The sequence below is a fragment of the Felis catus genome, chromosome D2 (genome assembly GCF_018350175.1).
Source record: "Felis catus isolate Fca126 chromosome D2, F.catus_Fca126_mat1.0, whole genome shotgun sequence".
NCBI classification, from domain to species: domain Eukaryota; kingdom Metazoa; phylum Chordata; class Mammalia; order Carnivora; family Felidae; genus Felis; species Felis catus.
The window spans coordinates 62,406,154-62,430,566 of record NC_058378.1 but is presented as its reverse complement, the minus strand read 5'-3'; the positions used below and the strand labels follow the sequence as shown (position 1 = coordinate 62,430,566).

Below are 24,413 nucleotides of genomic sequence, written 5' to 3'. Positions count from 1 at the left end.
CGCCCGTGAAACGCGCCGCGGGAAAACGCTCGGCCCACTAGCAGTGATTTAACCCCTTCCACTCCGCCGGCCCAGACCGACTTTTAAGGGCGTCCTGCCCGACTCCCTGTCCACCCGCCCCAGTTTACTCCGGTGGCCAAAGCCCGGCTCGGCCGGTCACCTTCCAGTCCTGCTGGCCTCTCTGAAATTTCTGGGGGTCAACGGGCCGACCTCTACGGCGACCCCGGGGCCGGCCGCCGCAACCCGCGTGGTCCTCCTTAAGAAGTTTCCGCTGCCGCGAGTAGAGGCGGGTGTTTTGTTCTTATAAGGAGGAAAAAGTTTCTGGGACGTCCAGGAAATGAGTAACTCCGCCGCCTTTAGGGCCGCGCTGATGGAGGCCAGCAGGCGGGAGCCGGCTGGGGTGTCGCGCCCCCAGTCCTTCTAAGTGCCGAGCGGGACGCTCGACGGAAGCCGCCCGAGAACAGCGGCCTCCGGGCCCTGGACCCGCGCGCGCGCCGCGGGGCTGGCGCGGTCCGTGCAGCGACGGGGCGTGGGACTAAGGGCAGCGTAAGTCCGACGCGTCCACCTCGCGGGGTGGGGGTGGGGGGCCGCGGGCCGACGGCGCTGCACCCGAGGTGGCGGCGTGGAGTGCGGGCGGCGGGAGTGCGGGCGGCGGGAGTGTGGGCGGTGCGCGGCCCCAGGCTGGGTGCCTGGGGGAGACCCGGCTGCGGCGCCCGTGCAGAGGCGGACGCGTGGTCTCCGGCGCCGCACGTCCCGCGCGCCCCAGGCCCCGCTCCAGCCCCCGCGGCGGACCCCGTGGCCCTGTTACTTATCACCGTCTGAGCAGAGTGCTCTGGCAGAAAGACAGGCCCGGCCACTCCTAGAAGGGGGCCGTAGGCGTGCAGCTTGTTTTTTCTCGGTGTAAGGTTTGTAGTGGTGAGGTTGCTGGGGTCGGGCGAAGCCTTCGCCGGCTTCCTCTTTCGGGACTCTTAGTGGAGGGGACCTCACACAGCGCCGAACTTTTCTCTTGTGGCCGCAGATAGTTTTCTGCCGCCTGACCCTTACTCCCATCCCCCTCCCCCTCCCAGTGTCTCCAGCTTTCTGGCTGCCAGGTGAAGGGACTCCGAAGCCCCAGGGCCAGGCATCACTTCCGAAATGCTCTTTAAAAACCAAAAGGCTGCCAGCCAGGAAGGGAAAATATTTCAGTGAACCACTCAGGGACGGCACATTGCCTTTTGCATCCTCTGCCTGGTGTGAAAAGCCCCTCGTCCCCCTTTCAAAACTGGAAGAGCCCCAGATACTGGCAGATCCTGGACCCTAGTCTTTGGGATCTAAATCCGTTTGGGAATCCCATTTGCTTGTTACTCTTTTGGATATGACCCAGGGCCCTTCCCTTTTACAAACCAGTTCTACCTCGAAGAGGCTGCTGAGTGAAGCTGGTCTGAGCCTGGTGTAGTTACAGATCCAGGTTGGTTGTGAAAAACGCCTCGGCAGCCACAGATGGATTGCCGCCATTCATCTCTTTATTAATAACATAATAGGCTGTGCTTTTGAGTCCTCCTTCCAGCCTACGTGCCTAAGTGGCTTTCATTGTTTGCTAATTCCCTGTGCCGGCTGCTGCTCCAGGCCATTCTGCCCTCATATTTTCCACTTGTGGGTAACCATAAAGTGGTTACTCGGAGTCTCTTCTCTGCTCTCTGGCAGTGGATGGAAAGGCTTTTGTTCAGATGCCATCCTCTTACTCCATAATTTTCAAAGACGCATCCATTTCAGGCTCTGGCTTTCAGTGGGCGAGGATCTGACCTCTTAACCCGATGCCATCATCCTAGAAGTTGTCACCTTACTGGGAATGGCTCCCAGCTCCTGCAGTGCTCAAAGGGAAACAAAGAAGAGGGTGTGGGGGTGAACTTTTTACCTGAGAGCAAGACCCGGGGAAGAACGTCCAGGTAGAGGCTTCTGGCAAAATTGCCCACCAAAGAAAGTACTGCCTGGGAGAAAGATGGTTTTGTATTTTTAACTTCCGGAAGCCCTGGGAGGAAGAAGAGAAAGAAAGTGGGAAATTCCATCCGATGGAGGGGGTACACGCCTCAGCGGGAGGCAGTGACCAGCGGAGCCTATGGAAGGGTGGGGGTCGGGCTGCTGGAGCCCCTGAGCTCAGTTCTCCATGCTGCCTCTTGCCAGGGACAGCAGCACTGCCAAAGGGAACTGGTCCAGAGGAGAGGGGAAGGCATGGTGAGGGGCGTCTGCAGAGCGCATCTTGTGGGGGAGAAGGGAGAGAACCGATGATTTTACCTCCAGGAGGAGAAGCTGAGGGGGATGAGGCTGTGGCCTTTAGGACTCTCTAGCACTGTCACTTGAGGAAAGGGGAAGACTTCCTCTGTCTGACCTCAAAGACTCACTGACTAGGAGAGGCGGGGAGATGGATCTTATAAGAAGTAAGGAGTAACCTGCCAGCAACTGGAAGTTCTCAGTGTCAGCAGAGACAAGTGGCCGTCAGCAATTATGAAGGAGAGAGTTGCTTCAGAATCCAAAACTGTGGGAGGATCAGTAGGGATGAAGTAGTAGGGCACGCTGCGGGACTTCAACCGAGAAGCGTCCCAAGGGAGGGGCGAGTGCTCCAAGAGTGCTGGGCAGCTGAGGAGTGGGACCTTAATGGCTGAGACCAGTCTATCCCAGACCCCCCTCTAATCCGGTCTTGTTCTGGAGGGAGATCTCTCTGGGAATGCCAGCGATTGACAATAACTGCCAGGGCTGTTGCTAGCCTATTCCATCCCTTGTGTGAATTAGAGTAAGATACACCTCTCAGCAAGGGGGTGGCACCTCGGTGACATTTAGGATGCCACCTTGGGGCCTCGTCTTGATGGACATGGCCAAGGCTCATAGCTGGGCAATTGGCGTGTGAACTGGATTCATCCTCACCGCACCCTGACCAGGTTCTTGAGCAGTACACCACCTGTGCAACCATACCCAGCAGTCCTGATAACCAACAATTATTGAGGGCTTAGCATTTATTTGTCAAGCTTTTTTTTTTCCCAAAACCATTTTCTTTGCATTAATTCATTTACTCTTCATAGTAGTTCTATGAGGGAGGTATTGTGATCCTCATATAGATGAGGAAACAAAGGCACAGAGAAGTAAAGTGTTCAGGAGCCTGGAAGCTGAGCCCCAGTCATTGAACATTCACAGAGCAAGAAGCAGTTTAAGCTTAAAAAGCTAGTTTGGTTGGGGGTCCTTGTGGGAAGGAGGAAAGAGCAGTTGCTTTTTTCTTTGTCAAAGGAAGAAGTACCCACTCAGCTCACATGGAGGAAAAATGGAAAACTCATCTGGTGGCAGAAAGGCGAGGAAAAAAAGAGCAAGCTCAGTCTTGATGGCTGACAGGAGGCCTGGCCCCAGCATCAAATGACTTTCCTTCTTAATCACCGGGCATTGTGAGGTGGCAAATCCAGTTTGGGACCCGATGGGAGGGTGATGAGTAAGTGCCACCTGGGTGTGGTGCAGAGGGAGAAGGCCACAGCTACCCGGGGCCCCTGGCCTAGGCAGAGACTGCCCCCAGGAGTGGCCAGAGGTGGCGAGTGTCCAAACGTGCTGATCCAGCCCTCCCCACCCCACCCCCAATCCCCATCTCTTCCCTCTTTCCTTCTTGTCCAGGTCCTACTCGCCTGCAAATGCCCTTCCCAAACTTGTTCAGGAAATCTTTCCCAGAACTCCATTTCACAGCTCCATATATGTGATCCTTTATTTTCCACAGGATACATGTTAGCACTTACTTAGCTGGAATGGAGCATGTTACTACATACTGTCTCTAGACAGTATTTTAAACAAACGAGCCTCTTGGCCCATGAGGATGCCTCCAACTCTGTTGGGAAGGACCAGCCGGTGCCTTCACAGATTTGCCATAAAGGGTGGTGTTTACCTGGATCTTGTCACTTGGCCCAAGGTCTAGCTCTTAGCTGTGCCCGTGCAGAAACCCCATCTCCACAGTTTTCAGAGTGGTTTGGACCTGGACTACTGTGTCACCTCCAGAGGCTCCCAGGAGTGGGTGTACAAATTAGAATGCTTCTTTATTAATTTGGAAGACGTGTGACCATCATGCAGACTAGATGGTCTCTGGTCCCTGCGTCCCGGGCGAGCCACATGGGAAACCAAAGATCTGGGAAGCTCGTGCTTGGCAAAGCAGGGTAGGGAGAGGGGTGTCCAATAGCATGGGCCCCTCTTCACTCCTGTGGCCCTCTCAGCAGTGGAGAGATACCTGCCTGGTAGAGCAGTACTCCAGTCAGCTTGGCTGTGTAGGTCTCCTTGGCCAGTGCCTCGGGGACAGTGTTTACCTGATAGCATTTCTCCATTCCCTCTTGCATAATTTTAGCTACTTTTATTTTACTTACTTAATTTGTTTAGTGCTTTATAAGCATTAGCTCCCAGCTACATAGTTTCATTTGCATAAGCTAACCACTGTACATTTCAGGGTTGGAAGGCCAGGCCATGGATGTGAATGCTAGATGCAAATTAAGACGATTTGGTCTGGCGGCCTGGTTGGGTTAACAGGAAGCCAAGCACAGAGCAAAGAAACGTGGTCCTGATCAGCGCAGATGCTCGGGGAAGTGAAAGACCCCAGGCTGGCCACTTAGAGCATCCCCTGCATGCACACGGGCGTGAAGCAGTACTAAGGCACCTTGCCTTGGCTGGCTCCGGTCAGCTTGGCCTGCCCAAATGGCCTCTTTGGATTTAAAGGGCTCTCTGTGATCTCTGTCCAGGTCCCCTCATGGCTCATCTTTAGTAAGCCACAGTCTCCAGGGTGCCCCAGCACCAAGGAGGTGTGACCCTCCTGAGCCTTCGTAGGGTGGACTGGGGTTGAGCCCTGGCTCCCCTGCTCAGTGTATGGACGTTTTCTGTATTGGGGCAAGTGTTTTGACTATTTCAAGCCTCAGTTTCATCATTGGTAAGATGGGGACAACCACTCCTAGGGCACGCATAGAAAGCACTCAGCACTGTGCCTGGCACAGACTTTTAGTTTGGCTAGTATGAGATCTTAAAGACAGTAGAGGTTGTTCGAGGATCCACATTCTCTGCCGAATTGGGCCCTCAGCTTCCCCATTAGTGCCACTGATGTCTGGCTGAAGGACAAGGCTGTGGGGACCCAGACTGTCCCAGATGCATAGAAGGAAGGAGCTCATCGGTGCCCTAGCTGTGGTTTGTTCAGAGCTGAGGACAAAGCTTCTAGTCCTGACCTTTTATCCAGCTCTGGGAGAGGGAGAATCAGGTTTGAGTCTTGGCCTGAATAGGCATCCAGATGGGAGAGAAGGGTTAGGTTTTCTGGGAGAGGACAAGGGTCATTTGGGAGTGCCCAAGAGGTCTGTAGGGTCCTCCTCAGCAGTTTGGGACCTGTGATATTTTCCCAAAGAAAGTGTATTCCCCCTCCATCTAGGTGGCCCACCCCTTGACATCAGCAGAATGTTAGTAACTGGTAGGTGACATCACTGTTGCCCATGGCAACACCTCCACCTTAAGGTAGAGAGAGGAATAAGAGCCATCCTAACTGTAAGACACATGTTGAAAGGAGAGACCATAGAAGGTGTGACCTCCACAGGTGTGTTTCTCAGGGGCTGGGTGAGGGGATGCGGGAGGGGCTGCAGTTCAGAGGTCTGAGCCAGCTGGTGGTAGGTCTCTGGGTCTTGGTTTGGCCCGAGTGAATAGATCTCTGAGCTGCGACTTGGACCAAAGAGCATGACTCCTTACAGGGGTTTCTGGCAGCTTCCACGGTTCTGGGTTTCCCTTCTACAAACTGAATTTGGAAGGGGAGCTTGGGGGCTAGGGGTGCAGTGATGGGGAGATCAGGAAAGTGGCTTTCCCTTCTTCACCCTCACCCCCAAAGGAAAGTAGGGAACAAGGATGCCTATGTCCTCACTACAGGGACTGATTTAAGAGAGAGCCTTCATTCATTGCTTGAGCGAGAATTTACTGTGCACCTACGATGTGCAAGGCAGTGTGCTAGGGATTCATTGGCCTCATGGGGCTTTATCATGAAATGCACACAGAGAGGAGGAATGTCTGGGATCCGCTGCGCCAGGAACTGGTACCAGCTGGGAACAAAAGCAAGGTCTCCCAGCTCACCTCTTACCAGCTCTAGCATGCCCCATAGGATTTCAGATGACTTAGGGGGCGCCTGGGTGGCTCAGTTGGTTAAGCGTTCGATTCTTGATTTCAGCTCAGGTCATGATCTCATGGTTCCTGAGTTCGAGCACCCGCTGATGGTGCAGAGCCTGCTTGGGATTCTCTCTCTCCCTCTCTCTCTGCCCCGCCCTCTCTCTCTGCCCCTCCCTCTCTCTCTGTTTCTCTCCTTCTCTCAAAATAAATAAGCTTTTTAAAAAAAAAAAATGCAGAGACTTTCAGGTGGCTTAAACTAAAGCCATGGAAAGTCCCTTCCTCCCCAGTAGTTCATGCAGGCAGTTGAAGTATACCCGAGATCTGGGGAGTGACAGGCATGGGTATCAACTATGTCCTGCCAGAGGGCTGAATCCCTCAAAGTCAGAGTGTCCAAGGCTAGAAGACAGTAGGCTGACCGCCCACTCCTGGTTCCCTCCTGCTGTGTGACTCACTCAGTTTCTCTGCCTGTTTAATGGAAACAGTAGCAGCCAGGACCAGAGAACATACAGAGCACTTTAAGATCCTCAGATGGAAGTCCTGGAAAAAGTACCAAGGCCACAATTTTCAAATGACTCACTTCCAGGTGAATGACCTGGTGGGACGCTCACTGCCTGGGAGGGGGCTGCGCTTTGGAGCTATCCTGGGCTGCTCCTGCTTTCTCCCCCATGCCATTCCCCTGCGGTGGATACAGGAAAGTCTCCTTCCAACCTGCACCAAACCATAGGGAGGGTGTTGTCATAATTTGAGTCCTGCTTGTTGGCACAAAACCATGTGCTGTTAACAGACTATTCTCCTGGGAGCCTGTTTCAATAACCTTAGAAGTAGTCAGGGGACTACTGACTGAAGTTCATGAAAAGGTCCTTTGTTCACTGAGACTTTGTTCCAGAGGGGCAGGACCACAGCCAGGCGAGCCTGGGCTGGAGAGGAAGAGAATGAGGGATCCCTCAGCTCCCCCACTGCGTGCTGCCCCCAAAATGCCACTTTCTCCCTGACGCCTCCCACCAAAACACACTACCCAGTGCCAGGAGGGCCATCACCCCCTTTTCCCAATGCACCGTCCTTTCGGGTGAATAGTGGTCTCAGACATCCCAAGTCACACTCCCAGAATCTCTGGGTGGGAGGAGCTTTGAAAGCTCATTAAGTCTGATTCCCTGCTTCATGCCCAGATTTCACCTAAACTGTCACCTTCTTTCCCAAAACAGTACAGGAAAGCCCGTAGGTGCACTGTAATATTTCACAGATACCAGGTCACTGAGCAGCACAGCATCATGGGAAGACCAGAGGCTTAAGTCAGTCCTGAGTTCAAATCCCAGCCCCAATCCTGAGCGAGTGGCCTCACCACTCTGTGCCTCAGTTTCCTTATCTGTAAAATGAGGATAGTGCCTCTTTTGGAAGTTTATTATGAAGATGATTCACGTCAAGCCTCTTGCACAATGCTAAAATGCCAATAAATGTTACACATTGGTCACTATTTTCTAAATCCCCCCATGGGGTGTCAGGGCCATGGGGCTTGCTTGTCTTTTTTTCCAGAAAGGGAGAACGGCTTGCCACTCTTCAAGGGTTGCTCCTCTGCTACTTCTTACTTAATTTGCTTTGAACCCTATAATCCTCCATTTATCTTACATTTCTATAAGAGTCTGAAGCAAGGAAGTGGGTGTCAAGGGCAGAGGCAGCTGAGGGTCAGATAAACGGTTCACTCCTGGGTTGGGTCATCTTCTCGGTAAACATCGGTGGTGAGTCAGCCTGCAGTTAGATGCAGGCCGTCCAGACCTGAGGCCGCTGAGGTCTGTCTCCAGGGCTGCATCTGCAAAGGGGTTTTGCTCACATTTCCCAAGGCGCTTAACAACTGTTAGCACTTTGCTAACTTTCTGACTGCAGAGTGCTTCCCAAGGAAAAAAACAAAAACAAAAACAAAAACTTACAAGTTACTTCATCAGGGATCTCCCACTCCACTCCCATTTCAGATTCCTACTCCTGGGAGTAAACACAGTGAGGGTTTTCCCTGGTCCTGACTTCATCCATTCAGCAGGTGTTTGCGGATGGCCTGCACCTCTCTTTAATGCCCAGGCATCAGGGACCAGCATTGGTTTCTCCTTCTAGGTGCTCAGAAAGAGTGGAGGCGCTGTCTCTATTGATGCTGCCAGATTGGGGTGGCAGTGGGGGGTGAGCTGCAGTCTCCCCAGGGGCCAAGCTTCCTGCTCTCCCTCTGTGGCAGCCTCTGGGGTCTTTCAAAGAAACAGGGAGGTTAGGAGACAACCAGACTAAGTCCCCAGGCTTCTGGAGTGTTGCAGGGATGTTGACCAACACCCCCCCGCACCGTCCCTAGAGCACTCCCTAAGATGCAGGACTTAACAAATCAAAAGAGACAAACCCATACCAACACCAAGATAACAACGTCCTTTATGGAGCACGACCATGTATGTGACTACCATGCCGAGGAAGTACTATTGTCACCACAAGTGAGAGACTTGAGATTCAAACCCAGGCCTTCTGATTCTAGACCTTGGCTCCATTGCCCCTGTACACTAAGCCTCTACAAAGCGTTAGTCTCTTCTGAACTGAAGAGCCTTGGGCTGTTTCTCTCTGGGTGGCCTCGGGGTGGAGTGTGTCCTGTGAACTTGGCATTGTCAGTGTCTACTTGCTGCCTGCCCCAGCCTGACCCGCAGGTACCTGCTGTACCTGTTTGGGGACACCTACTACGTGCCAGGCACAGCCCCGGGCAGAAACCAGGGCAGGGCTCAGGCTTCAGTCCATCCCTGTGGCTGGATGCCGTTTTGTGTAATTCACAGGGAAGGGGACTCTGAGCAGTCCTAGATGATTCTGGGGGTGATTTTGCCAACTGTTCCTGGCCTTGTGGTCTCGGCCCTCTGCTTTCCGGGACGGGGAGAACTGGTTGGCCCTGACTGTGGCGGCCCTGGTGGGGGAAGGCAGGCTAACTCTGGCTCTGGTGTTCAGCCCGGGTTCCTGCAGCAGCACAGAGGCCTGCCACAGACTCTTAAGTTTTTTACGACTGGGTTGGCCTCCGTCTTCTCTTTGTGTCTCTTGCTGTTCCCCTTTATTAAGATGAAAGGGGTTTTAGATCTTTGCAGGCACAGAGTGTGTGTGTGTGTGTGTGTGTGTGTGTGTGTGTGTGTGTGTGTACACACATACGTACAGGAGGCCCAGCGCTCTTCCCTTCCTCCCCACCCCTCTCCCCCTCTCTCCAGCCCAGCTGGGGCCCAGGCATTGTGTCAGGTACCGCCCAAGCCACAGAGGACCCGGGTGGGAGAACAGCCTGTTCACTGTGTGGGGGCCAGAATCCCTCAAGCCAGGACGTGAGTAAGAGGCGGCAGGATGGGGAGGGTGGGACGGGGAACTGGCCTTTCTGTGGCCATGGAAAAGTCCTGGGGGCCATTGCCCTTGCCTGCAAGGCCAGGTTGTCTTTGTGAGCAGGTCTCTCTTTGTTCTCATCCAGGGATCACAAGGGAGGTGGCGCCCAGCAGTCTGTTTCATTCCACCCATCCCCAGCTCATCTGTGAGAGGGGAGGCAGGGTGGCCAAGGGAGGGCTTTGTCTCCACTTTGTTTTCCTTTGTATTTTCTCTCTGGTTCCTGCTCAGCCCCCTTGAATACCCTCCGCATTGAGCCAGCATGTTTGCTGTTGTCCGGAGCCTGCTTTCTGTCCCTGCAGCCTGCCTTCCCCCCATCCCTGCCCCACAGCCAAAGTGTCTGAGCATTCGCTGCCTGGGGGCAGGGGGTGTAGAGGACACGGGTAGAGGGAGAGGAGGGGGGCAAGTCTGCGGAGCTGTGGCATCATGGCATCGCTGCCCGAGGTGGGTGTTCATGCTCCCTCCCAGCCGGTGCTCTTGTGGGCGAGATGGGGCCCTGAGGCAGAGGGAAATTCTGAGAAATACTAGCTCAAGCCAAGTCAGCATCTGACGGTGTATGAGGGCTGCTTCACTGTGAGAGATGGTTAGCTCTGTGTTCCCATTGTTCATGTGCCCCTACGATTTCAGGGCCAGAAGTCTGAGATGGGAATCCGGGATCAAGGGACATGCTTTGGTGCACACCTGCTTGCTGTAGGAAATGCATCCTTCCTAAGAATGGAGGGTGCCTGTGGTGCCTTCTTTTGAAAGCAGGGGTCTCTAGAGTGCAGGATGTGAGCACGCCGGTGGGTCCCCAGGATCGTACGTGTCCTTGGCGCATGAGCAGGCAGGGCTGGAAGCAGTGGGATAAGACCAGAGCTCAGGGAGCTCACTATGACAGAGGTGCAGGTGGGGTAAACTGGGGAGACGGCAGTGCCTGGCCCCTCTGCTCTTAGCCTGTGAGACTTTGAGCGACTGCCCTACCTCTCAGCACCTTGGGCTCCTGCCTGTGCAGTGGGGCCGCTGCACCGAAGAGCCGAACTAAGAGGCAGGGGAGCAGGCATTGTGGGGTACCCGCCATGGGACGTCTCTGGAGATGCCTTGCACCAGACACAAGGCACCAGACTTGCTTGTGCTCAGAGGGACTTAATAAATATGCCATCTCCCGCCTCCCCCAACTTTGTTCTGTGTCCCTTTCAAGAAAGAAGATTTCTCTCAGGAGTTGAGGGTGGAGAGGATTCAGGAAGGCTCTTGGAAGCAGTTTCTGAGATGGACTCGTGTGAGGACTGTCCGGCAGGGTTTTGGTTGCATGGTGTGGAAGCGGTGTAGGGAATTTGGGGCAGCGCAGGAGGTGTTTGGGGGACAGTCAGTAATCTGAATCAGCCAGAGCCAGTAGGAAGGGAACTGACGCGTCCCCCAAGGCTGGGTGGGGCCAGGCCCTGAACGTCATCTCAAAGCTCTGACCTGTGTCACATGGAAACTGGAACCCACTGAAATGGGGGAAGGGAGACCTCCAGGGAGGCAGAGGCCACCGAGGGTGGCTGGAAATTAGAGCTCAGAGGAGCTGTTTGCAAAGGTCCGTGCCAGCTGGGGTGGGGAGCCCCGAGTTTAGGCGAGGAGCAAAGGCTGCGTCAGAGCCGGGTGGGGCAAGGAGGCTGCACTGTGCGTTGAGACTCTGTTCGTCTCCCAAGACTGCTTTGACAGAACACCACAAACTAGGTGGTGAAACAACAGAAATGATCCTCTCACAGCTTTGGAGGCCCAAAGTCTGAAATCAAGGTCGCCGCAGGGCCACCCTGCCTCCGGATGCTGCAAGAGGGGGTACCTCCTTGCCCCGCCCAGCGTCCAGTGGTTCCAGGCCATCCGGGCCTGGCAGCTTCCCTTCAGCCTCTGCCTCTGCCTTCTGTTACCTTCTCCTGTGTCCTTTTGCTCTTTTTCTGTTTTAAGAGACACTTGTCACTGGATTGTAGGCCCACCTGGGTAATCCCGGGCCAGCTCGTCTCCGTGATCCTTAATTTAATTACATCTGTAAAGACCCTTCCTTCCAACTAAAGTCACATTCACAGGGTCTCGGTGTTAGCACATGGATTTATGTTTTTGAGGGCCACCATGCAAGACACTGCAGCAAATGTTGGATTCGAGATGCCCTGGGGAGCACAGACGAGAGAAAGCTGGATGTGGGCCCAGACTCACGGCTGCTGGGGGAGCCCCTTCCTGTCTCTGTGGCCTGCAAGCCTCACTGCCATGCCTTAGCCTGTGAGATGCTGAGCCTCGGCCTGTCTGTCCCAGGACGCTGTGATTTCCCATGACGTGCTGTGGGGGCATCGGCATCAGGCAGCATGGCTGGGCGGAAGGACACCGTGTCCTTCCTGGGAGATTGATGGCTTCCCCGTCGTCCCCGTCCGTTGCGTGCCAAGGGATGCACATGAGCTGCCGATGGAGGAGCGGGAACAGGAAGGATGTGGGCTCTCCCACCCACATCCGCGGAGTCCAGGCCCCTGTCCCTCCTGCACTCGGGCTGGCCAGCTGCATGTCCCAGGACCAGGGAATGGGGTTGGCATCCTGGTAACTTTTTGGAAACCCCTTCCTCTTCCAGAAGTAGGCCTTGAGGAAACTTGGTGCTTTGGCCGGTGTGATTGGGCACCCACTGTGAGTCTGGCCAATGTGGCCATGGGGCAAAGACAGCAGACCTTACCTTGGGGAGAATACCTCTCCCCTCACAGTGTAAACTTTGCCATGGGCTCTCCACTGGGCGTGGAGGGGTGGGGGTACCTCTCCTCTCTGCCCTCTCCCCTACCCCTACCAGGACCCAGTGTTGACCCCTGCTTCTTCCTAGCCCAGATCTCTGCTTAGTCAGTATGGGTCTCCCCTGGATTGGCAGGGGGTTTGGGGGGACAGTGGGGATCCGGTTCTCCAGTCCAGGAGACCACAGACCTCAGACAGTAATACCAGGTGCTACTTAGTGCATACCCATTAAGCTACAGAGTCTCTATTTTCTTCTAGTTCCTGGAGAGGCTGTGGGGAAGCCCTTTATGTAAATCCCTGGCACAGGCTTGGCACACAGCCAACCCGCATAAATGCCGGGTATGATTATTCAGAGGGTGGCTGCTGGGATGACTGGGAGACACTGGGGACAAAGATTGAGCCGAGGGGGCTATTTCAGGGAGTCCTGTTCACAGAGGAAATAGTAGGTGCTGGTACTGCTGAGAGGGAAGAGTAAGGAGTCCCAGGGTCAAGGGCAGCCTTGAGGGATGCTTAGTGGGGGGGGGGGGGGGGGGGGGGGAACTGGACAGGAGAAAGGGGCCTGTGGACCAGGGCCCACAGGCTTTAGGTGGCCTGCTGACATTTTATTTGGCTTCCATGGTTTTCAAAGAATTTTTGAAAAACCCCCGACAAGTGTAAAATTGAGGGATATTGATAAAATCCAGATCTCAGATTTATCTTGGGATAAAATCCCAAAATCTCTTGGGGGAAAAAAACAAAAAAACGAGATCACGCCATTCTTGGCACACAGAACATGGAATGTAACGGCTCTGGCCTTTAGATAAAGCTTGTGCGACTCCATCCACTCCATCCCCATCCCTTAGATGTGCAGCCTCTGCAGCCTGCCCATTTTCTGTGGGGGTCTTTCTCCACCCCCGTCCCCCACATGTGGTCTTACAACCCCTGCCTTCAGGAAGGGTGACTGAAAGATGATAAGGGAGGGGACCCAGGGGCCATGAGGGTGGCAGGCAGGAGGAAGGTGAGCCTGGTTAGAGGCCAAGGCAAAGGTCCTGCTGTGGGGGAGGGGTGGGTGGAAGGTGATGGGTGTGGCTGGGAGGACACTAAGAAGAGGAGGCACTGGGGCCTAGAACCTCACCCCCCCTACCCACTTTCTCAATGATGCTTTGTTGGGCCGCTTCCTTCCTCTTTCCTCACTTCCTTTCTTTGCCTGCCGCTCCCTGTCTTACCCAGGCCTGAGGCCACCTTGGCCCGGCCCCTTGCTCAGCCCTTCCCCTGTCCCCACCCCCATGGAGGTGCAGGCAAAGAGTGACCGAAGCAAGAGATGCTCTTGGTGAGGCCGTTCTCCTCTCCTGCAGAGGACTCTTCTCCTGGAAGGGTGGGGGCCATCTCTGCTGAGTCTGTCTGTGCCCCTCTCCCCGGCCCTGAGTTAGGTGACGAGGAAAGAGGTTGTGGAGATATGTCGCTCCCGCAGCGGCCGTCTCCTCCCTAATACGTGATCAAGTCCGCTCCAACATATCGGGCACCTGCAATGGGTGCTGAAGGAGGCAGGAGGACATTCAGTTTCGGAACTTCCTGAAACTAGCCAGGAAGGCAGGGCCTGGTAGGTGAAGTGACACAAGGGAAGAGCAGGAAGGTGGCCTGCACCAAGGGGCAGGCTCCCGAAGGAGGGGCCCCTGAGCTGGCCCTGAATGAAGATGCCCCTGGGCTGGGCAGGGAAGCTTGTCTGACACCAGTGTGCGGTGTGGGCTCTGCTAGAGGGAGGCGTGCAGTCACAGGTGAGACAGGCCAGACCACGGGAGGAGAACCCCCCAGGGCTTCAGACAGACTGTGTGCTCATGGGGCCCAAACCACCACAAAGACTCAGGGTCAAATTCGTGCTCTGCATTCAGCCTTACAGTCCTGTTTCCTCAAGGTCTGGGAAACTCGGGGCACAGCCAACCTGGATGATTTGGGCAGTCGTCCTTGGCAGTGATGCCTGGCAGGTGGTAGGGCTCATGCCCTGGGAGGTTGGAGGGAGAGCAGAAGGAGGGGGACAGGCTCACTGCAGACAGGGAATCTTAGAAGTCACACAGTGGACCTTTTGGTCGTCAGTCTCTTCACAAAATAGGATGTTGCAGCTACCTGACTAATGTTCTGAAAATCAAATGACAAAATGCATGCAGAGTGCTCAGCCTTGTAAATTTTGGCAGAAGTAGAAGCACCACTTCTCTCCGGTCTGTGCGGGAACCCCTGTGAGGGTCCACAGGGTGATGCCTACTGGGACCGCCTCTACCCTGCCCTCCTCGTCGGGCATGCCTCCTCTCTAGGTCTCAGTTTCCTCATCTATAAAATGGGGCTTAGATGAGTACAACATTGAATTCTGACTTTATTAAATTTGTGGCTTTATTTCTCCCAAACAACTGTGTACCTTGTACCTGCACAAGACCAGGCACACAGTAGGGGTTCAGCCCAAACTTACCAACAGCTTGGTCTCCCTTGGCCCCTGCCTCCTCAGAGGGTGCAGAGCCTAAGCAGTGGGATAGGGCCCAGTAACCCCACGGGGCCTGGACTGCAGGTGGCTTCTCCTGCCACCAACCCACCTCCTTCATTTTGTTTCATAAAGAAACGACCTCAGCTGTTCCTTTCAGCTCTGAAGATGACGCCAGGGACGGGGCCACTTTTGCTGTTGTAATTAGCACAGCTAATTGCACCTGACAGGCTGGGCGTGGGGCAAGGCCTTGGCGAGCTGCAGGTCGGGGCTGCCGTGACACTGCAGGAGCCACACCTTCCTCTTCCCTGGAGACCTGCCTGGCTTGGGCAGGGCCGGTTCTCAGACTTGAGTGGGCACTGGAACCCGCCCCCCGCGAAGGGCTTGGTAAGACACCAGGTGCTGGGCCCCAGCCTTGGAATTTCTGATCAGCAGGTCTGAGATTGCACCTGAACATTTGCATCTCTAACAAGTCCCCAGGTGATTGCAGTGCTGCTTAGTGGGGACCATATTTTGAGAACCACCGTCCCGGGGGACTGCTGGTTGCTGAGAAATGGGTCCTGGGCACCCCTGCTGCTGAGGCCATAGCCAGCTAGCTCTGGGTGGGGGTAGGTGGCTGGTGGGGCAGAAGGGGTGTTGATGAACACGTGGGGCCGGACACAGGCTCTCACTGCTTCAGGTTTGTTGTAGGAATTTGTCTGGAAGGAGGGTACTGGGTGGATATGGGCCGAGGGCTTGCACACCCACATCTCCCCAGCCAGTGAGCACAGGGAAGGTCCACAGACAAGGAGGAGCCCCCAAAGAACAGAAACGAAACTCTCCCTCTGCGTTTTAGTGGTCTACTGCTCATGTACCACTTATGCCCACAGCTCATTCTGTTCTGTGACAGTCCCGGGTGGCTGTCTGCCTCCGCTCATGAACTGTGGTGTTCTTCCCGCCTGGGATCATGCTGCCCTCATCTGTGTGGGCCCTGCAGCATCCAGCATGGTCCTTGCACGTAGTAGGTGCTTTGTAAACATAGCAGGGTGGAAAGAACTTGGGCTGTGCAAGTGGAAGCACACAGAACAGACTGCATCTCAACCTGGCTGCGCCTTTTCTCGTAGTGTGGCTAGAAAATTTGTCTCTTGGGCTTGGTTAATCCATCTGTGAAACCAGGATAATACCCACCATGTAGAAGGTTATGGAGGGCGGGGGCACTGTGCACCCAGCACATCCTAGTGAGGGCTTGATAAACAGAAGCATATGTCTATTAGACAACTCTTAGTGGCATTCATTGGATTAAGCTGTGATTGTGGGGGCGGGGGGATGCAGGAGTGACAGACCCCAGGGAATAGAGAGGGCATCTGGGGTTTCTCCCCCAGAGTCTGAGGCTTCCGGCCGGGCTCAGAATAAGGGTCTGAGAAAACCATTAGTCTGGGCTGACCACCTGCAGCCTTCTGCCCAGCCCCTGCTGCCTCGTGACCCTGGCCCTTTGCCAGGCTAAGTTTAGCTGTGACCTGCATGGGCCACTGCACTCTGTAGGCAAGGGCAGCGGTGGAGAGGAACTCAGCAGGTTTCCTGCTGGCTTCCTGGCGAGCAGACAGACAAAAGCCCTCAGAGGAACCCAAGTTAATTCTCAAGCCAAACCCAATCGATGTCTTGGACCACATGCCTGGGGCAGCCTTGTAGAGCTGAGAGCCTTGGGCCAATGCAGAGGTGGACAGTTTTCAAACTGGGGGAAAGGGGCCCTTTGGGGAGGGTGGGGGAGGCGCACATATATATCCATGGCTCTGGGAGAGGCTCCCAGATACCTGTCTGTCCCTCTGGTCTCCAACAAGACTCACACCACTCTGGTTCCTTCTCATTCTTCTGGCCCGGTGGCCCCAGGGCAGTGTTCCCTTTGGTTTGTTTTGGGGAGGAAAAGTAGAGGATCCACCCCGGCCCCATCTAGTGAGCACTGAGTGGCCACGGCCTGTTCGCCATCCCTTAGGGTGCCATAGGCAGAGCCGGCCTATCCACACGTTAAAAGCAAAATTATACCTCATCTGATCCCTGGGAGGGAGTTGTGGTTTAAGTAAGGACTGAGTCAGAACTCCACCTCCAGGAGGATCCAGGCCTCCAGAGCCTTCTCCCCTTTGCCGGAGGGCAGGGTGGGCAGAGTGGCATGCCAAGGGACAGCAATACTGGGGGAGCATTTTGTGCTTTCACAGCACTTTTGAGCGTGCTTTGCTCTGCACTCCTAGGACTTGGCAGGGTGTGCTTAGCAGGTGAGAAAACAGAGGCCTGCAGAGGCCTAAGGGGAAGGCCCTGATGTTGTAGGGCATCTACTCTGTGCCAAGCACCTGAGATGAATTATCTCCCTTAAATCAACCTCCCTGTGAAGGAGGGTCTGCTGTTAGCCCCATCTCACGGGTAAAGCAGTGGAGTCCTGGAGAAGCAAGACCACTCAGCAAAGAGTAAAGTTTCAAACCCAAGCCTGTCTGCTTCTATAGCCCAGGCTCTTTCCACTTTGTCACCCTCTCCCTCAGGCTCCCAGCAAGTCTTGTAACCCTACAGCTGTCCACCTGTCCGTGGTACTGTGGGCCGCTTGCATCCTCCTGAGTACCTTGTAGAGGCACCTGTGTGGCCCATCAGGAACCCCCGCAGGCAGGTTCACTGTGTTTGCCCATCCCCTCACTTCACAGCTACACTTTTATAAGAAAACTTGCTCTGAGGAAAGCTAAGAGCTTTTTTTTTTTTTTTTTTGGTTAAGTACTTTATATGCATTACCTCGTTCAAGCTTTGCAACGGCAGATGTTATTGCTATTTTATGGATGAAGAGACTGAGGGTCTAAGAAGTTGAGTTGTTTGTCCAAGGTCACATAGCATGTGCTGGACTCTGTCTTGTCTACTCTGGAATCCGTCCTCTTAACCCCTTGCACACAGAGTCGATGGCTCCAGTTCATTTGGAGCTTTGAACCTTGCCTATCGCAGTGCAAGGAGGCCATTACAGCCCTTGAACAGGGCCCGAGGGAAGCTGTTGGGGAGGGAGGAGGAAGACTTCCCAGTCTTAAGGTTTGACAATGGTGCCATTGCCCACTCAGTAGCAGCCTATCCTGAGTTCACATGAAGACTAACCTCCCGGGTCAGGGGTTGCCCAGGATTATTACTGTGACTTGTCAGGGCCTGCCGTGCCCAAGGTGGCCTATAGTACAGGGGCCCTCAAGGTCCTCAACACCCCCAAATTACCTGCTAACTGGCTGTTGCCTGGTGCTCTGCCTGTTAGCACACCTTTATCTTAAAACCCTGACCCGTGTTAATAAGCCAGGCTTGGACCACCCTGGCAAAACTTTCCATTGATGTGTCTCTAATGTGGAAACCAGGGCTGACCTGTTCCTGCAGTTCTCTAGCACACTGCTCCTGGTCTTGGGGAAGAAAAGCTGGCTAGCTGCCCCCTGTACTTTTTCCTCAGCCCGCCCACTTTCCGGTCTGACTTCCTCCACTTTCTCCTGTCCTCCGTCTCCTCAAGTGCACCCCTGAGGCCTGAGTGTGTGTGCACACTGAATTCGGCTGCAGGCGGACCCCTCTTTTGGTTCCTGCTTGCGTGTCCAGCTGCGTCTAGGATGGAGTCACATCTGAGCAGCAGGCTTTACCCAAGTGTGGCAACTCAGGTCGTGTACATCCTGGCACCGCTGGCCAGAATCTGCAGAGGTTTCTTTACCTGATGACACATACCTGTTCCTTGGCACCATTAGGGTAAGAACCCGAACAAGTGGTTTTAAGGGTGCAAGTTGAAGGTTAAGAAGTGGGGCTCAAGCAAAATGGAAAAGCTCCTATCAGCATGTGTTGGCATACAGGGGGCCAGGGGAGCCCTCTGTGCTTTTTGTTGTCTGACAACGTCCTCATTTGGCCATTTGCCCTCCTAGCTGAGGTCCCAGGCAGGGGGAGCAGGGCAAGTATGGAAAAGGCCCGTTGTTACTTCTCAAGCTTCCTGCCTAGGAGAGGAGAGGGTGTAATAGAAGGCTCAGACTTTAATGTGGATGGTATTAAAATGCAGATTCTGGTTCAGTAGGTCTGGGATGGGGCCGAGGTTTTGCGTGTCTAACAAACTCCCAGGATTGAATGGGGTTAGCTCTTCCCTAAAGGTCACTTGAGATCTAAAACTCCCATTTGTCCTGGAGGAATGGAGTATTGCCCTTCACACTAAGAAGTCAGATTTAAAGTTTAGAAGATTCATGAGAGCAAATCCAATGGCTCAGTCACTCTGGTTGTCTCCAAGATGGCCCTGGGGAGAGCTCTACCAAGGAGGCGGCCAGGAGGTCAGTGTCTGTATTTGGAGTGAGGCCTCACATATCAGGAGAGGTTTACGGCGGGGGAAGACAAGGGCCCAAAACTGCTTCAAAAGCACTTGCTATTGGATGAATATATGCTGTTCACCATCCACTGCTGTGTACCCACTTTTCACGGGTCACGGCATCCATCAGTACTGTGACCCTGTGGCTACTGTGGCTTTCCTCTTGTACAGTAAGGACACTGGGTCTCAGAGAGATGTGTTGACATGCCCAAGGTCACACAGCTAATTGCTTGGGACTCAGCCTTCTTGTTCTCAACCACTAGGCTTTACTGCATTGAGGAAAGACACCTTTGCCACAAGGAATTCAGTGGGGGGAGATGGGTTGAAGTGATAGAAAAGTGACTCAAACTGATTGAAACAAAGCAAAGAAATCATTGATTTATATGATTTTAAAAGTCCAGAGGCAATGGATCCAGAGAGTCTGCTTTTGTCTATGTTGGCATCTTTCTCAAGCAGTCCCCCCTTTGAGGCAGCTGGAGAGCCACCGGCAGCTATAATCTTGTTCCCTGGCAAACGAAGGCCACAGGGCAAGTCTTTCTCCCCATCGGCCCCAACAAATCCTACCTGGGCCTCCCTCCCATTGGCCCCAGTGAGGTCCTCTGCTCCTCACTGAATCCACACTGTCGGGGCAGGGAGTAGCTTGGGCCTGAGTTGTATGTTCCTCCCTGGAGCCGGGGTGGAATTATCCACCCAAGCCATAGGACAGGGAGCAGAAAATGGTTGACTGCTGGGGAAAGTGGGTTGCTCCTGCCAGAGAGAGGAAAACCTGGGCAGACAGAAACAGGGCCGTCTCTGTGGGTTGCTCAGCCAGGATTGCTGGTGTGGGACTCTTTGCAGTTCTTTCTTCCAAGGCTACACGGAAGCACACAAGGAGACTGCGGGTTGGGTGGGAGAAGAGCCATAAAACATTCACCAGCTCCATGGGGCAGGGGTTGGTGTAAGGGTCCGGGGAAGAAGCCTCACGGAGAGATGCTGGGCGTGACCGCTGATCTGTGTCTCTGTGTGACAGGAAAGTTGCAGCCATGGCTCTGGGGCTCTTCCGGGTGTGTCTGGTGGTGGTGACAGCCATCATCAACCACCCGCTGCTGTTCCCGCGGGAGAACGCCACGGTCCCCGAGAACGAGGAGGAGATCATCCGCAAGATGCAGGCACACCAGGAGAAGCTGCAGCTCGAGCAGCTGCGGCTGGAGGAGGAGGTGGCCCGGCAGGCGGCCGAGAAGGAGGCGCTGGAGCGGGTGGCAGAGGAAGGCCAGCAGCAGAACGAGAGCCGCACGGCCTGGGACCTGTGGAGCACCCTGTGCATGATCCTCTTCCTGGTGATCGAGGTGTGGCGGCAGGACCACCAGGACGCGCCTTCACCCGAGTGCCCGGGCGGGGACGAGGACGAGCTGCCCGGCCTGGAGGGTGCCCCGCTCCGGGGCCTCACCCTGCCCAACAAGGGCACGCTCAACCACTTCTATGAGCGCTGCATCCGGGGGGCCACAGCCGACGCGGCCCGCACCCGGGAGTTTGTGGAAGGCTTTGTGGATGACCTGCTGGAGGCCCTGAGGAGCCTCTGCAACCGCGACACGGACATGGAGGTGGAGGACTTCATTGGCGTGGACAGCATGTATGAGAACTGGCAGGTGGACAGGCCTCTGCTGTGCGACCTCTTCGTGCCCTTCATGCCCCCCGAGCCCTACCACTTCCACGCAGAGCTCTGCTGCTCCCGCCACCCCGTGCCCTTGGATCGCCAGGGCTACGGCCAGATCAAGGTGGTCCGGGCCGACGAGGATCCCCTGGGCTGCATCTGCGACAAGACCAAGCTCGGGGAAGACATGCTGTGTCTCCTCCACGGAAAGAAGAGCCTGGCACGGCCAGGCAGCGAGGTGGAAACCCTGCTGTGTGCCAGAGGCGCCCCATACCTGGACGCGATGCAGGTCATGAAATGGTTCCAGACGGCCCTCACCAGAGCCTGGCACCGCATTGCCCACAAATACGAGTTCGACCTGGCATTTGGTCAGCTGGACTCCCCTGGGTCCCTCAAGATCAGGTTCCGCTCAGGGAAGTTCATGCCCTTCAACCTGATTCCTGTGATCCAGTGTGACGACTCGGACCTGTACTTTGTCTCACACCTTCCCAGGGAGCCCTCTGGGGACGCCCCGGCATCCAGCACCGACTGGCTCCTGTCCTTTGCCGTCTACGAGCGACAGTTCCTCAGGATGACGTCGAAGGCGCTGCCTGAGGGTGCCTGTCACCTCAGCTGCTTGCAGATCGCCTCCTTCCTGCTGTCCAAGCAGAGCCGCCTGACTGGCCCCAGTGGGCTCAGCAACTACCACCTCAAGACAGCCCTCCTGCACCTGCTGGTCTCCCGGCGGCCCGCCGACTGGGAGGCCGGGCAGCTCGATGCTCGCCTGCACGAGCTGCTCCGATTCCTGGAGAAGAGCCTGCTGGAGAAGAAGCTCCATCACTTCTTCATTGGCAACCGCAAGGTGCCCAATGCCATGGGACTCCCTGAGGCCGTTCGCAGGGCCGAGCCTCTCAACCTCTTCCGGCCCTTCGTCCTGCAGCGAAGTCTCTACCGGAAGACAGTGGACTCCTTCTATGAGATGCTCAAGAACGCCCCAGTGCTCATTAGCGAGTATTCCCTACATATCCCCTCAGACCATGCCAGCCTGCCCCAAAAGCTGTTGTCTTGTAAAGTATCCAGGACCCAGAGGGCCGGGGTGCAGGACGCCCCACATGTCCACACCTCTGGGGGTGTCTACAGGGCCTGTCCTGGGAAAACAGTGGGCTTTGTTGGGAGCCTCAGCCCGCCAGGGAATCCAGGCCCTACAGCCCGGAGGAAAGAATCCCACACTGGAAGCTGGTTTGCTTTCATGCCAACTGGGGCCTACTGGTGAGGTTACAGTCTGGGTTTGGTGGACACCCTGCAGCTTACTTTTGGATCACCACAAATGGCCAAGAGGATGATAAAGTACTCCAGGGACACTAAGTTAAAGACAACACAAACATCGATTTGAGTGCAGTTTTTACCTCCTAGGTCCAGTCTTTACTTGGATATCAATAGACGATCTCTAGGAGGGCTGACAGGGTAGCATGTTAAGACCCTGCACCCTGTTTCCAGTCACTCTTGGCCCCGGCCATCTGCACCCAAGGCACTAATAGGGACAGCCATGGGAATTTGCAACCTTCTGTCCACAGCCTGCAAAACAGGAATCTAACTGCAGCTGCCATTTTTTAAGCTATTTGGAAAAAAGACCAGGTAGAGATTTGAGGCCCCAAGAGGCCAGTGTCTCTGTTGCACAGAAGTGGGTACTTGGTGGCAGAGAGAAGTTTAATGTGGCCGCTTTTTCAGCTACACGTCTCAGGGTGCACCCCCTCACCCTACCTCTTCCCCCAGTGTGCTGAACTCTGTGGGTGCCACACACCGTGCAGGGTACAAGCTCCACGGCCCCTCACCCCTCTGTATTCTCTCCACAGCCGGTCTCTACGTGGTGGGGGAGGGCAGATACCGAAGGTGGAAGCTCCAAGAGACACAGGGTGAGCGGGATAAAGGATAGCACCTACACCCAGGGTACTCTGGTCTGGTTCGCAGCCTGGCCTCTGATGCCCGGTTTAGAGAAAGTTGCAGAGCTGAGAAGTGACAGATGCTGTAGCCCTGAGTTTTCTTCAGCAGGGTCTCGGTCCCAAAGCAGGAGCGCCTGGAGGCCAGGGGAGACCCAGCTCCATCTGTTGGCCCCAAGACTTGCTCTCTCTAGTGGGGCTCCCTCACTGCACAGAACCCTCTTTTCTGGAAGGGGCCTTGCCAGCCACACAGATGACCAAGACCCGGAGAGGCTCAGCTGACTGGGAGCACACAGGGACGGTAGTGCAGACCCAGCCCCCAAACCCCAGAGAGGTCACCTCAGTGCAGCCGGGGGCCCCGGTCACTGGGCAGGTGCCAGAGCCTGTGGTGGGCGCTGGCCTGTCTCCAGGCCTGTTTAGGGGGGTTGGGAAGCCACTCCTCCTCCACTTGTGGCTTCACTGGCCCTTTGGGAGTTCCTCTCATGGCATTGCCTCAGTAACCCTTACAGCAAGCCGAGGGGGAGGCAAGAATGAGGGCGCCTGCACCAGCACCTGGGTTCCCCTCCAGGGTTTAAGCCGGCTATGCCTGCTGAACAGCCTACCCGTTCCACCAGGCTGTCAGGCTCACCATGAGCTGCAGAGGATCCTGTCCTGACCCCAGAGGTCCTCTCACCTGGCCCCAGGGGCTCTGGAAGATGGACAACCGGTTTGCCTGACAGGGTTTACTCGCAGCAGGCTGGGCTGTGATGGAACACTGAAACCTGTAGGAACCCTTCCGTGTGAGCTGGAGTCAGACTGCACAGACTGGCGGCTGGGGCTGCAGGGAAGGGGCGTGCCCACATGGTCCCCAACAGTAGCCCCAGGCCCCCCATTCAGTTGGGACTTGTTTCCAGAGTCGGGTTGAATTTCCATATTTATTATTGCCTGTGCCTTGCATTCCCCCCTCCTTCATCCGTATCTTATTGTGCTTGGAGGAGACCCCACAGCCAGGAACCAGCCTCCAGAAGCCAGGACCAAGCCTGAACCTCCCTTGGCTCCCAGAAGAAAGTTCACTGAAAAATAACCTTCTGGCCTCTTGTTTATTCAGAGATGCCAACTCAGCGGGGAAATGGGGGTCTTTATGCAGCAAAGCTGCTTCTGAAGCAGAGAGCAGCAGGGCTCTCGGTGTTTCGTGCTGCCTTATTTATATTAAAGGAAGAATTAAATTCTTACAAGAAGTAGAAACTGGTCACGGTGTTTGTTTTTACTTCAGGAAGTCTGTGAGGTTCCCAGAGCAGAGTTGGGGAGTGGGGAGGGTTTCCTGTTGACCATCGGAAGCTTTCACTCCCTTTTGATTCTTACACTTTCGGGAAACTTTTACAGATAATGCAGTAGAACATTTCTAGCCCATCTTCGAAGCAGCCTACAGAGTTCCAGAAGGAACATGGTGGATACCAGCACAAGACCTTATGTCACAGAGCATGATGTGCAATCAACTGTGGGAGAGCGAAGGAACACGAAGCTTTTGGTTTTTGAGGAAAGACATGATCTTTTAAGTGGAAGCTTTAGTCCCTCAGGGCACTTCTGAGGCATTTCCACTGAGGACCCCCAGGCCTCTTTCTCTGAGGAAGCTCTTCCCTTGGCCAAGCCTATTTGACTTCACTGGGCGTCCGCTCACTGGTTGTGTGACATAATCCAGAACCACATTTTGCTGCACCTCTTGACAACACGGAAAGGAGTAAGGCGGCCTGAGGCCAAGACGCTGGTTAGGTTGGGAAGGGCCACAAGAATGATGGAAACGGGGCACCCGGGGGGTTCAGTCGGTTAAGTGTCGACTTCGGCTCAGGTCATGATCTCACGGCTCATGAGTTCGAGCCCGGTGTCAGGCTCTGTGCTGACGGCTCGGAGCCTAGAGCCTGCTTC

General features: G+C 55.1%; 1 protein-coding gene across 3 annotated transcripts; it reads left to right on the top strand.

The window, feature by feature from the left end:
• Positions 1–353: 353 nt before the first annotated feature.
• On the top strand, positions 354–23,731 carry ITPRIP (inositol 1,4,5-trisphosphate receptor interacting protein). 3 transcript variants are annotated; one of them, XM_006938159.5, is made up of 2 exons: positions 354–546; positions 19,975–23,731. In XM_006938159.5, exon 2 carries the CDS (start codon positions 19,988–19,990, stop codon positions 21,845–21,847), a length of 1,860 nt encoding a protein of 619 aa, XP_006938221.2. In that variant the 5' UTR covers positions 354–546; positions 19,975–19,987; the 3' UTR covers positions 21,848–23,731. The 3 variants fall into 3 exon arrangements, with proteins under 3 accessions (XP_006938221.2, XP_019669356.2, XP_006938222.2); XM_019813797.3 differs by lacking the exon at positions 354–546 and adding an exon at positions 5,461–5,563; XM_006938160.5 differs by lacking the exon at positions 354–546 and adding an exon at positions 6,262–9,434.
• The last annotated feature ends 682 nt before the right edge of the window (positions 23,732–24,413 follow it).